This window comes from Mustela lutreola, chromosome 3 (assembly GCF_030435805.1).
Source record: "Mustela lutreola isolate mMusLut2 chromosome 3, mMusLut2.pri, whole genome shotgun sequence".
In the NCBI taxonomy this organism is placed as follows: domain Eukaryota; kingdom Metazoa; phylum Chordata; class Mammalia; order Carnivora; family Mustelidae; genus Mustela; species Mustela lutreola.
Genome location: NC_081292.1, coordinates 922,589 through 935,027, shown reverse-complemented (window position 1 = coordinate 935,027; position 12,439 = coordinate 922,589). Strand labels below are relative to the sequence as shown.

The following is a 12,439-nucleotide window of genomic DNA, read 5'->3' as shown; positions in this document are numbered from 1 at the left end:
GGGTGGCGAAGCTGGGGGGAGGTGCCCCCTGCAGGGAGCGGGGCCCAGAGGAGGCGCGGGGAGCACCGTGCCCTTGCCCTTGCGCGAGACGAGGAGGGCAGGGGAGTGAGGACGGGGCGCCAGCTCTCCGGGGGCGCCGGTGAGACGCGCTTTGGCCAGTGAGAGCCGGAGGCCAAGGACATGAGCGGAGCGCGCCCACGTCCAGTGCGCACAGGCTGGTGGGCGGGGGGCGGCTCCTCGGTCGGAGCCTCCCTGGAGCGCTGAGAGGAGGCACAGAGCCCAGGCGAGCCCACCGGCTGGGTCTGCGAGGCCGTGCAGGTGCCCGAGGAGGCCCCGGCCACGGAACAGGGCCAGCAAGTGCACACATGTTCTGCCCAGGCAAGCCCTGAGTTCTGAACCCAAGCAGACCTTAGACTCTCGGCAAACCCGGACTCCTACAGGGTCAGATGCGCTCCCATTCAACAAGGGAAAAACCCGGCAGAGGAGACGAGTTTAGGGAGAACCGGGGTGGGGGGCGGCGAGCGGAGCCGTACAAGTGTCCTGCCCCCGCCCCGGGGCTTCAGACACAGAAGCCAACAGCCACGTGCACGCTGAAACGGCCCCTTCAAGTCGGCACAAGGCAGGGCCACTGGCCGCCCTCACGGTCCCCTGACACCGGGCTCCCGGAGCGACCGGCAGGGCCTGACCGGGACGCAGGGTTTCCAAGCAGCTTAGCAGGAGTACGGAAAGCAGAGCGAGGCGTGGACGTGCCGGGGAAAGCGCGGCCCCGCGGGAAACGTGTTCTGAAAGCAAAGGTAACTGTCCAGGCCCCGCGGACTTGTCAGAGAACCCGGCGGGCTCATCTGGCAGAGAGAACTCGCTTCTCTGGAATTTTTTTTAAAATATAAAAACCAGGGCACCTGGAGGGCTCAGTCATTAAGGCTCTGCCTTCAGCTCAGGTCATGGTCTCAGGGTCCTGGGATCGAGCCCCGCATCGGGCTCCCTGCTCGGCGGGGAGCCTGCTTCCCCCTCTCCCACTCTCCCTGCTTGTGTTCCCTCTCGCTGTGTCTCTCTCTGCCAGACAGATAAAATCTTTAAAAAGTAAATAAAATAGGAAAAACCGGCAATGTGACCAATTAGGGATCAAAGCACACAGGAAAGCAACTGTATTTACGACCCAAGGAGCACGTGAGGGAGGCGCCATGTTCCTAACCCGCGGGGACGACGGGAGCAGGGTCCCCACTGCTGACGCAACACAGCCGTCCAGCCAAGTGCAAGTCCCGGAGGACAAAGGAAGCGCATGATGGCGTAGGGTAGGGAGGGCCTGGGGAACGGGGAGATATTCCAAAGGGAAACCCCAAGTCCACAAGGCACAAAGGACAAGATTAGAAGACGTAATTCATAGAAAACTCAGATTTCTAAACCCTCAAAGAAACCAATCTTACAAATTACAAGCGACAAAACCACGTGCATCCCATGAGACAAAAGCCCGACAGGCAATCACGGGACAGACAGACAGACGTATGCGGGCGCCCAAGCTGGGGGCCGGGGATGGGGGCACACGGGGCAGGCCTGCCGATCTGCCCACCGCTGGTCCCCAGGACGCCCTCCCGCACGAACTCCGCAGAAGCCAAGGTGGGCTGCCAGGCCTGCTGGCCACTGTGCTGGGAAGCCCCCGGCAGCCGCCCGCGGGGCACAGCCAAGTGCGTGCACCCCACTTGGAACCCGGCGGGGCTCACACCCTCCGCCGTGCAGCGGTTTTCTTCCTTCTCTTCAGAGAGAGCTTTAAAATCAGCAAACGCGCTCATCGAAACACCTCTGAACACACGTAAGAGATCAACAAAGGTAAAGGCGTCCTTGGGACTCCTCGGCCCAGCCTCAAGGCCCAAGAGAAACTCAAGGCCCAGAAACCACCAGGATTCCCGTGAAGACGGACGTGGGGGCACGAGGCCCCCAGCACAGTGTCCAGGCCCAGAGCGTGGGCTCCCTTCCCGTCAGCGGACACAGGACAACAGATAAACCTTGTCGGCGGTGACCCCCACCTCAGGGACCAAACACCCCCCCACAGGCCAACCTGCAGTGATCGCCTTGTCCCTCTCCAGGTGAAGAGCCCTCGGGGGCCTGTGTGGGCTGCGGGCAGGAGTGGCCGCGTCAGCTTCCACCTGGGGGCTCCGGGGACAGCAGTGGGCAAGGAAGGACTGCGTGGGGAGTAGGGGGCCCTCCTGCGCGGAGGGGACGCCGAGGCTCAGAAGCCAGAGCCGCTCAGCATGCAGGCCAGGCCGAGGGTCAGGGCTCTGGGGGGCCGGACACTGGTGCCCCCACACCCCACCCGGAATGGCTAATCTGAGGCAGACGGTCCCAGGGAGTACCCCGTCTGGGGAGGAGCCGCCAGCAGGGTACAGGCCCTGGACAGGCTGGGGGTCCCTGGCTGGGTCCGAAGGCGCCATCCTGCAGGGCCGCGGCCTCACCACGCGTCGGATTCAGAGCCCCCTCACCCCTGCCCAGATGCTGCCCGGCTCAACCACACACCTGCTCTCGTGGACTCCGCCCAAGGCTCAGTGTGCTGTCAAGCGCAGGCATCCAGGAGCGCAGCCTGACCCTGCGGCGCCCCGCCCCCCCGGCATGCACACGGTCCCTCATCACGCAAGCCGAGCCGCACACGCACTGACCTCGGCCGGGACTGTGGGGCTGGCGTCGAAGCCGTCGCAGACGAGCACGGTGAGGGTGTCGCCGACGCCCCGCAGCAGCTGCACTGCCTCGCCGTGGGTCAGGCCGAGCAGGCTCTGCTGGTTCACCTCCAGCAGGCGCAGCCCAACCCGCAGCCGGCCGTCGCGCCCGGCCGCTCCCGTGGGGCTCACCTGCAGAGACCGGGCCTCGCGCTCCAGGATCCGCCAGGACCCGGGCCCTCGTCCCCTCCCCGAGCGGCTGGGTGCTGCGGGGATGGCCGAGGAGGGGCCTCACCTTGGAAATGAAGATGCCCTCGTCTGTGGGGTCACAGGGGTTCCCTGCATGGCCCTTGGCGCCCCCTCGAATGCTGATGCCCAGCTTCTCCCCGGGGGCCTTCTGGATACAGAGTTCCCGCATGCCTGGGGGTGGTGGGTCCCTCCTCACGAGCAGGACCAGCTCCAGGCAGGGCCGAAGCAGGGCACTGACAGCCTCCTGGTGCGTGGCCTCCCGAATGTCCTGCCCGTTCACTGCCAGGATGCGGTCCCCAACCCGAAGGCCGCTGCGTGCAGCCAGGCCCCGGGGGAGCACCTGTCGGGAGGGGGATGCTGAGCAGGCTGGAGGCCTTGCTGCCCCGCAGCCAGGCTGGGCCCTCCCAGCACGGGAATGCCTGTGGGGCCTCATCTACCTTGGAGATGAAGACGCCAGGCTCCTGGATACCAAACGGGTGGCTGGAGTGATCAGAGCCCCCGACAATGCTGAGTCCCAGGGGGACCCCGGCTCTCGGCAGGCAGATCTCCTGTGGGTACCAAGGGGCCTGAGGGGCTGGCTGGGATGAACCCGCTACAGCAGCAAAGCGGGGCCTCTCCAGCTCAGAGGGCATCGGGCCTAGGTGGCTGCAGTCAGCTTGTCAGGGATGGTGGGGGGCTGAGGAGGCGGGGGCATCCCTGCCACCTCACAGCACACGAGCACACAGAAGGCCACATGGGGACTCAGCAACCTACGAAACAGGGCCCCAGAGCGGAGGGCGCAGAGCCCAGAAGCACCCGCTTTCCCACCTGAGGGGCGGATGCACCACAGCAAACTTTACGGGGGATTAGGGTACAGGCAGGCAGAAGCCTGGGGTCTTACCTCCACCGGGTACGGCCCCTCTGAGGCAGCAGCTGGCAGGCCAGGGGCCAGCCTCAGCAGCCCGGACTCCCCAGGGGTGGCAGTGACCACGGCGGTGGTGGCTGCAATGGGGGGCGGGGGGGAGTGTGGCAGAGGGCTGGGGGGAAGGGGCCCCCCGGCCTCCCGCTCCAGCAGTAGGGCGATGGTGGGGGAAGCGGCGGTCAGCAGGGAGACGGCGTGGTCGTGCCTGGCCTCAGTCATGTCCACCCCGTTGATCTGCAAGAGTGTGGCCAGTCAGGGTGCCCTGTGGTGAGTGGAGCGGAGGGGCAGTGAGCAGGCCCCCCCTACCCCCACTCACCGAGAGGACACGGTCGCCGACCTGCAGAGTGCCCGCCCGGTGGGCAGCGCCCCCCTCTGCGATGCGGGAGATGAAGATGCCCTGTGGGCGGGGGGCGGGGGGGAGAGCCAGGCACAGTGAGTCCAAGTTCCGTCCTGCCCCCTGGCCCCGAAAGACCCCCTTCCCCACACCGCAGCTGCCTCACCACGTCACCGGCCCGGTAAGGCGTGGAGCCCTTCCCGCCGGCGATGCTGAAGCCCAGCCCCTTCTCGCTGCGCACGAGGCAGGCCACATGGCGCTGGCGGGGGGCCCCAGCAGACTCTGGCTGGAGCAGGGGCAGGCGCAGGCCGGCTCCCCGCCACTCCCGGGGGCTGTAGTCATCCTCAGGCCGCAGAGGCGTGACAGTGATGGCATTCTCGGGCTCGACCATGCGTTCCCGCCACAGCCGCATCCGCACGGTGCTGCCCGCGCCCCGGAGGGCCTCCACAGCCTGGTGGTGCTCGGCGCTGTGCAAGGCCACACCGTTCACCTGCGAAGCCCGACGCCCATCAGGACAGGGCCACAGCCCTGTGAGTGCTCTATGCACCCCTGTGCGGACAAGGCTCCCGGTGGGCTCACCATGCCCATGGCCTGAGCGGCCCCCGGGGGTGCGGGCAGGGTAGGACGCGAGCCAGCTGATGGGAACACAAGGGTGCCCTTCCCGCTGGTCCACACCTAGGTCCCCAGCCCTGCAACCCCTGCCACCTATTCCCCATCGAAGCAGTCCCGCAACTAAGGACACCCGAGGGCCCTGGCTATCTGAGCCCGGCTCGGTGAGGCTCCTGTCCCACCGCCTGTCCGTGGGCCCCTCCAGATCCTCAGGCTCCATCCTGGTGCGTCCGCATCAGCACAAGCACATGGTCTCCCTGGAGCCCTCCCGACACACCTGCCAAGGCTCCAGGGCAGGACTAAACCTCCCACCCAGCTTGCTGGACGGCTGACCACCTCCCTGGCCAGCCTCCAGGGGCAGCATCTGCTCCAAACACAGCCAGGGCCCTTTGCGTGAAACCTGAGACGTGTCCCTGACTCACCTCGAGGAGCTTGTCACCCACTCGGACCCCGGCCCGGGCTGCAGGGCCCTCTTCGGACACCCGGGAGATGAACACACCCTGGGGAATGAGTGGGGCTGAGCAGGGGGGAGGACGGAGGCCGCAGAGGGCCCCGTCCTGTTCTGCTGGGGGAGCAGCTGGCCAAGGCCTGGAAACCCCCCGTGGAGCCTGCAGAGACGCCCAGGGGCACGGGAAGAAGAGGATGGGCCAGCGCTGTCATGGGCCAGGCTCACTGCGGCCAGGCCCACGGAGCCAGAGGGCTCAGGTCAGTCTCCAGGTACGATCTGCAACCCCAAACCCAACAGGGTCGAACACGGGAGTGAGGCAGAGCGCGGAGGAGAGCGCCAGCGCCCCGCACCACCTCTGAGCCATGGAGCTGGTCCTGGGCCGGCAGGCAGGGGGCCCAGAACGAAGCAAGCCGGGAGGTCTGAAGGGGCGGCTGGAAAACCCTCAAAGCCATGACCAGCTCTTGGGGAAAAGAGAGGGATGTTGGGAAAAGGGTACGGCCCCTCACCTCGTCACCCCCCTTGTAGGGTGTAGAGCCCCTGCCGCCGGCGATGCTGATACCCAGGCCCCCCGTCTGCCGCACGATGGTGAGCGTCAGCTGCAAACAGAACACACGTGGGCCGTCCGGGGGCTGCCTGTGGGCCTGGCACGGCGCGAGGAGGGCCTGGCTCTGCCCAGTAGCAGAGGAGCCCCGTGCGGCAGGGCACCGCCCGGACGCCGCCTCGGAGCCCCGCAGATCCCGAGACGCCCTGGCACCCCGACAAGACCGGCTGCCTTCCCAGGCCCCAACGCCACGTCCATCCGTCCATCCGCATCAGAGGGCACCCTGGCCCCACCCGAGGAGGGGGGCAGCAGCACGGACGGGCCTGCGGGGCAGGGGTTAGGAGGCGCGAGAGCCCACAGCCCAGGACCCGGAGCACAAGCAGAGAGCGAGTACAGACCTCCTCCTCCTCAATGCGCGCAGGCTCTATCAGCAGGTTATTGGCCGGGTCGAACGACACCCCCTGTCGGACGGGACCAGCATGCAGTGAGCCACGCCCGCCACCGCTGCAGCCGGCCCCCCGCGAGCAGCAGGGACAGGAAGCACCACACGAAACCGCCACCACTGCAGCCAGCCCCTCCCCTCCAGCCCCCAAGTGTGGCCGCCACCACCAAAGGGGGCAGAGTCCGAGGGGTGGGGGACCCTGCAGCGGGCAGAGGCCGTGTCTGACTGTCCCCTTAGCTGCCACAGCCTCACACCCATGCTCCGGATGTAAGCTCGACGCCAGATGCACAGAAGAGTCGGGGCACCATGTCCCCAGGGAGCAGCCAGGGACAGGACTGGCCTGAGGGGCCACAGTGGCCCAAAGGAAGCTCTGAGGAGGACCCAAAACAAAGCAGGAATCCAGGCAGCAACGCGCGGCTGCCAAACCCCGGGACCCCAGTCCAAACGCAGCCCAGGGAGACCCTGGAGTCAGCAGGCCTTGGGGGTGTCTGCCAGGCCTGGGACGTGGACCCAGAGCTGCTGTGCCAACTGCCGGAGAGCCCAGCATGGACCGCGGCCCGATCAGGAGGAGCTGGCACAGCCCAGCCCAAGTAGGTTTGTGAGCAGAAACCCACCTTCACAGAGGGCGCGGGCACCAGGGTCGCCGCCTGCTCCTCCTCCTCCTCCGGCTCGGCCTCCACGGCCTCCTCCTCCTCCTCCTCGGGCTCCTCCTCTTCCTCCTCCTCTGCCCGCGGAGCCCAAGGCGCGTGGGGCCCGTTGTGCCAGCCCGAGGGCGCTCCGAGGCCTTCACCATCAGGCTGCGCCCCCTGCAGCAAGGCCACGACGGCCTCGGGCTGGGGCAGCTTGGAAATCTTGAAATGCTTCTTGTAGTGAGGCGTGTCCTTGCGGATGAGGCGCTGTCTCCCGCCAGGCAGGGGCCAGGGCGCCTCCTCGCTCTCACCATCCTCCGCGGGAGGCAGCAGCAGCGTGTCCTCCGCGAAGCGCACCGTGGGCTGAACAGAGCCGGCCGTGAGGAGGGACCCCAAGCTCGGGGCCGGGAGGAGCCCCCAGGAGGCCCAGCCGCGTGCGCACGGCCCCCACCCCCCATGTCTGCCTGGCCCCCGGTGCCAACCTCACCTCTTCGTAACTCTCCTCTGTGGCCTCCTCCTGGGGCCCGGGGGCGGCTTCCTGCAGGCTTGGGCCCTCGGGCTCTCCCTGGGAGGCTGTGCTGGCAGATGGCTGTGAGTCCTCGCTCACACCGGACTCGGTACTCAGCCTCTTGTCCTGCAGCGGAGCGAGCGCGGCTCAGTCCACGGGTTGCGCCCTGCACAGGCGGGGGCCGGCCGTCCCAGCTCGCGGGGGAGCCACACCGCCACCAACTCAACAGCTGTGTGCCACGGCCCCTCGCAGACCTTCCCCCGGACAACCGAAGGACAAGGGCCCATGGGCTCCCAGGAGACGCGCTCCCGTCTGGGGAAGGTCTGGGGCCTCACGGGCGCGGGACACTGCAAACAAGCTGCAGACAGCAGCCTCGCGGGCCAGGGGGACCTGCCCTACAAGCCCAGCTCTCCCTCGGGATCCCAAAGCTTCCCTTCCCGGCCCCTGTGGCCCGAAGCCTCCAAGGGACCAGGATGGGGCGGGCGCTCCCGACGCCAGAGCCGACCCTGCCCCCGCTGGTTGCATGAGCACCCCCGGCCCTCGCTCTCCGTCCCCCGGGCCACCAAGAACGCGGGCGCCTCGGGCTGCCCCTGCACATCTGTATGCCACATGCTCCCCCCACAGCCCCTGTGCAACACGACCCCGCCCCGTGGGAGAGGGGCGCTCGGCCCCGGACAGCACCCCCAGCCACCCTGGGGCCTCAAAGCCCCACACCCAGGGTGACGAGACGCTCAGGGCTCCCGCAAGGTACGAGCCTGCAGGGCCGGCGTCCCCCCTGTGCCGAGCGGGTTCCCACAGGCACCTCCTCCAGGGGCGAGGGCGAGCCGGACTCCGGCCGGCGGGAGTGGGCTTCTCCTCGGCGCTCCTCCACGCCCCTCTTCAGGACCTTCAGCTCGCTGGGGTGAGGCGTGGCTCGGCGCTGCAGGCCCTGCGGCATGCACAAGGGCGCGGGGTGGGGCAGGCAGGGGTCAGGGGAGGGCAGGGAGGAGGCAGCCCGCCCAGGAAGCCCCCCGCCATACCCGCTTCTCGGCAGCAGCTCCCTCGGCGTCATCACCGCACGCGGGGACCTCCAGAAACTGGATGACGCTGACGCGGCTGGGCGGGACGTCGCTCCGGCTCTCCGAGGGGCTGCTCTGCTGCCCCGGGTCCTCTGCGGGAAACCAGCATCAGTGCGGCTGGGCTTGTCTGGGGCCGGACACGCCCCCAACCGCACTCCCCCTGCAGGCTCGCACTCCCCCTGCCAGCCCATCACCAGCAACCTACCGAGGCTGGGCGGGGGCTGTTGGGGCAACAGGTAACACGTGAGCACCTTCTCCCCGGTCTGAGCGTCGTCCTCGGTCTGGAACCGGAGCATCGGCTGGGCCTGGTTCTCGGCCAGCCAGAGGGCCTTGAGGTTGAGGTGCGTGAGCGCGAACGGCAGACTCCGCAGCCTGGCGGCCGGAGGGCACGGTCAGCGCGCCGGCGGCCGGCGGGGACGGTCGGCTCGGCGGGGGCTGGGCAGGGCAGGCGGGCACTCACCGGTTCCCGGCCACGTCCAGCACGTGCAACTCCGCCGTGTGGGCGAGCTCGGGCGGCAGGGCAGCCAGGCGGTTGTCCCTCAGGGAGAGAACGCTGAGCGCCGCGCAGCCTCCGATCTCCGGCGGCAGCGCCTCGAGGCGGTTGCGGTCCGCGTTGAGGTTGGTCAGCTTGGTCAGCTTCCCCAGCGAGCGAGGCAGGGCCTGGCCAGGGAAAGGGCGGGCCGGGGGTCGGCAGAAACCTTCTGGGCTTCAGAAGGGGACGGGCGCCCCCCAGGGCGGCCCCACCCCCATACTGCACCCACCGCTTCCCGCCGAGCACCTCCTGCCAGCGGCCTCCCGCCACATGGTGGCACCCCAGCCTCGCACCCCTAGTCCTGCCAGGCCGGCCGTACCGTCAGCAGGTTCTCCGTGAGAACGAGCTCGGACAGGTTCTCGCAGTCACCGATAGCCTCGGTCACCTCGCACAGCCGGTTCTGGTCCACCTTCAGGATGGACAGCTGCTTCAGCTGACCTGGGGCCAGGGACACGTGGTGCCAAGGGCTGAGTGGGGGGAAGGGCAGCACCCAGGCAGCACCCAGCTCGGAAGAGGGCAGCGCCCCTCCCTGCCGCCTACCCCATCCTCCTGCTCTCGCCGTCCATCGAGCTCCCCAGCCCCAGAGAGCACAGGTGAGCGCACCTGCGAGCCCGCTCCTGCTCACCGTCCCCACCCGGCCCCGTGAGACGCCTCGGCTCCTCAGCCGCGGCACCCGGTCACCCCGACCCCGAGCCCTGGCGTCCTTTCCCCCTCTTGGGGCCTTTCTAGGAACCCAGGTGGGGTCATGGTCCCCCCCTCGCCCCCGCCCGAGGTTCATGGCCAGCCACGCCCCTCCCCGCGCCCAGGCCAGTGCTGACCGATGCCGTCAGGAAGCCGCTGCAGCAGGTTCTGGGAGAGCAGCAGGTCTGTGAGGAGCAGCAGCCCGCCCAGCTCTGCCGGCAGCTCCTCCAGCCGGTTCTCCGACACGTCCAGGCACACCAGGCGCCGCAGGTTCCCCAGCTCCTGAGGGCAGGCACGGAGGGTCAGGGGATGGCCGGGCGCCAGGTAGGGGCTCCCACACCCTCACTCACCGGGGGCAGTGCTGACAACTGGTTCCGGTCTAGCCACAACTCACGGAGATTGGGCAAAGCCCCGAGGGTATCAGGCTGTGATAACAGATGGGCACAGGGGACGGGCTTGGAGGGACGGCCTTGGAGGGACGGCCTGAGGTTCAGTGGCCCTGCCCCGCCCACCATGGCCCCGCCTCTCCGCACCAGTACTTCCAGCTCGTTGCCGCCCAGATCCAGCTGCTCCAGCTTGACCAGGAAAGACAGAGACCTGCGGAACAAACCGCAGGTTTTGCCGGGGCCACGTGGCCCAAGGCGCCCTAGGATCGAGGCGCAGGCAGAGGCTGGGGGGGGGGGGGGGGACCCGCGCCCACTCACGCAGGCAAGGACTTCAGCAGGTTCTCCCGGAGCTCCAGGGTCACCAGATTGGCGAGGCTGAAAGAGAGATCCGGGTGAGGCGTGTAGGAAGCAAGCACAGCGGGGGGGGGGGGGGGGGCGCTGAGCCTGTCCCTCCCGCCCCCCGGAAGGCACCCACTTGCCCACGTCCCCGGGCAGCGCTTGTAGGGACACGTCATTCAGTGCCAGGTGAGCCAAACTGCGGAGCTGAGTGAAGCCTTCGGGGAGCCTGCACCAGGAGAAGGGGATCCCAGACGTCAAGGACAGGGCTGTGGAGGCCCCCAGGCCCACTACTGCCCCCTGCCGCGGCCACCACCCACCTGGACAAGGGGTTCCCGCTGAAGTCCGCGATCTCCAGAGCTTTGCAGAACTTGATGCTCTCGGGAATCTCGGGGATGTCTGCGAGAAGAGAGGGGCACCGAGAGGACAGGGTCACCATGGAGACGCACGCAGAGCGCCCACGCGCTCAAAGCCCTTCCTGCCAGCCCGCAGCTGCAGCCCCGCCCCGCGCCGGGTCCCTCACCGTTCCGGGACACGTCGAGCTCCACGAGCTGCATGAAGTTGGCCACCTCGGGGGGCAGCCGCTGGATCTCGTTGTCACTCAGGCCCAGCTTGCGCAGGTTCAGCAGTCGGAAGAAGGGCTGTGGGCAGGAAGCAGGGTCAGGGGAGGGCGGACTCTGCAGCAAAGCCCCCTCCAGAGCTGACACCAATCACAAGCCACGGACCCCGTGGGCCTCTGCCTGCTCCAGGCCACACAAGAACCCAGGGTCCTGCCTCATCAACCCCGTCTGCAGCAAGAAAAGAAGAGAAAAGCCTGTACCCATGCCTTGCTACACTTCCACTTTGCTAACTTTTGGTACCCGGTCTCTCGACGTCCCCTCAGATGCCTCCTCTGCCACCGTCTTGCCATATGGCCGACCTCGTGAGCCCAGATCTCAGCTGAGAAGTTCACCTGCTCCCCAGCCGGCGGCTCTTCCTTCCCTGTGTGCTCCCCCAAGACTGCCCTCGCCCCCCGGAGCTCCTCTCCTACCCACCCAGGAAGGGAGCCCGCCAGGACCCACAGTGCCTTCTGCCACAGCACCCGACCTCCCTGCCCCGCATCTGTGGCAAGAACTTGACAAGAAAAAAAAGGCAGGAAACGAGAGGCACACAGGTTGTCATCCCCGAGGCTCCTGCACACGGCAAGGGACAGAGCCCCCCCAACCAAGCCCCGGTGGGCCACACCCTTTGTGGCACACAGCCCCCAGGCACGGGGCCACCGAGCACCCTGTCTCCAGAAAGGAAATCCTTTTATGACCTGCTTCCTTTAGTCTCCCCCGCCGAGCGGACCAGGACGCGCAGCAGCCGGCAGAGGCGGAGAACCTGCGGACCCGCCTCGGGGAGAGCTCGCCGCCCCAGCGCGGCCGGGCCGAGAGCAGGCCGAGCAGCAGGCGGGGCTGCCCGCCCCCCCGCGCCGCGCGGCAGGTGGGTCCCCACCTGGCGGCTCAGGTTCCGGCCCCCGCGGCCCCCCGACCCCGCCGCGCCCCGCCGCCCGCTGCCACCTGGTGCCAGCGCCCGAGGCAGGCGAGGCCGGCGCCCAGGTGCGGGCGGCCGCTCACCTTGGGCAGCTCGCGCAGCTGGTTGGCGTCGAGCAGCAGCTCCTCCAGGCTGCGGCTGTAGCGGTAGATCTCCTCGGGCACGGCCTGCAGCGAGCAGTGCCGCTTGTCCACCGACTCCACGTGCCGGTTGCAGCGCCACAGCGGGATGCACTTGAGCATGGTGCGGGCGGGCGGGCGCGCGGCGCGGGCTCAGACGCGGGCTCGGGCGGCGGGCTCGGCCGGGGGGCGGGGCTCGGTCCGCATGAGCGCCGGGGTCGGCCGGGCGGGGGAGGGGCGGGGCGGCGGCGGCGGCGGCGCTGGGCCCGGGCCGCGCTCGGAACGCTTGGCCCAAGGCGGCCCGAGCTGGGGTCAAGACGAGGGGCGGCGGTGGGCCGAGGCGGGGGCCGGGGGCCCGGGTGGGCGCGGCCCGGCCTGCGCTCAGAGTCTGGGGAGACGGCGACGGCGGCCGCGCATCCCGCCCAGCTCGCTCCTCCGCCGCTGTGCCGCAGCCGGAACAGCCGCCGCTGCCCGCCGGACTGCCCCGCCGACAACCGCCGGCCGCC

General features: G+C 68.8%; 1 protein-coding gene across 7 annotated transcripts in view; it reads right to left on the bottom strand.

Annotated features, from left to right (window-relative positions):
• SCRIB (scribble planar cell polarity protein) overlaps nt 1-12,439 on the bottom strand; it is a 19,503-nt gene extending 7,064 nt beyond the window's left edge. For 4 of the 7 annotated variants that reach the window (XM_059168681.1, XM_059168684.1, XM_059168685.1 and 1 more), the window contains exons 1-24: nt 11,898-12,438; nt 10,823-10,940; nt 10,620-10,698; nt 10,439-10,528; nt 10,282-10,338; nt 10,111-10,174; nt 9,928-10,002; nt 9,715-9,859; nt 9,216-9,334; nt 8,825-9,024; nt 8,570-8,736; nt 8,326-8,456; nt 8,109-8,234; nt 7,286-7,432; nt 6,784-7,161; nt 6,126-6,188; nt 5,693-5,782; nt 5,161-5,238; nt 4,296-4,619; nt 4,112-4,192; nt 3,775-4,029; nt 3,332-3,442; nt 2,941-3,234; nt 2,649-2,837 (exon numbers count right to left, since the gene is read on the bottom strand). In XM_059168681.1, the coding sequence (XP_059024664.1) occupies nt 2,649-2,837; nt 2,941-3,234; nt 3,332-3,442; nt 3,775-4,029; nt 4,112-4,192; nt 4,296-4,619; nt 5,161-5,238; nt 5,693-5,782; nt 6,126-6,188; nt 6,784-7,161; nt 7,286-7,432; nt 8,109-8,234; nt 8,326-8,456; nt 8,570-8,736; nt 8,825-9,024; nt 9,216-9,334; nt 9,715-9,859; nt 9,928-10,002; nt 10,111-10,174; nt 10,282-10,338; nt 10,439-10,528; nt 10,620-10,698; nt 10,823-10,940; nt 11,898-12,056 (3,540 nt within the window). In that variant the 5' untranslated portion in view covers nt 12,057-12,438. Of the gene's footprint in view, nt 1-2,648; nt 2,838-2,940; nt 3,235-3,331; nt 3,443-3,774; nt 4,030-4,111; nt 4,193-4,295; nt 4,620-5,160; nt 5,239-5,692; nt 5,783-6,125; nt 6,189-6,783; nt 7,162-7,285; nt 7,433-8,108; nt 8,235-8,325; nt 8,457-8,569; nt 8,737-8,824; nt 9,025-9,215; nt 9,335-9,714; nt 9,860-9,927; nt 10,003-10,110; nt 10,175-10,281; nt 10,339-10,438; nt 10,529-10,619; nt 10,699-10,822; nt 10,941-11,897 lie in introns of all 7 variants that reach the window. The other 3 variants (XM_059168682.1, XM_059168687.1, XM_059168683.1) reach the window with 3 other exon arrangements.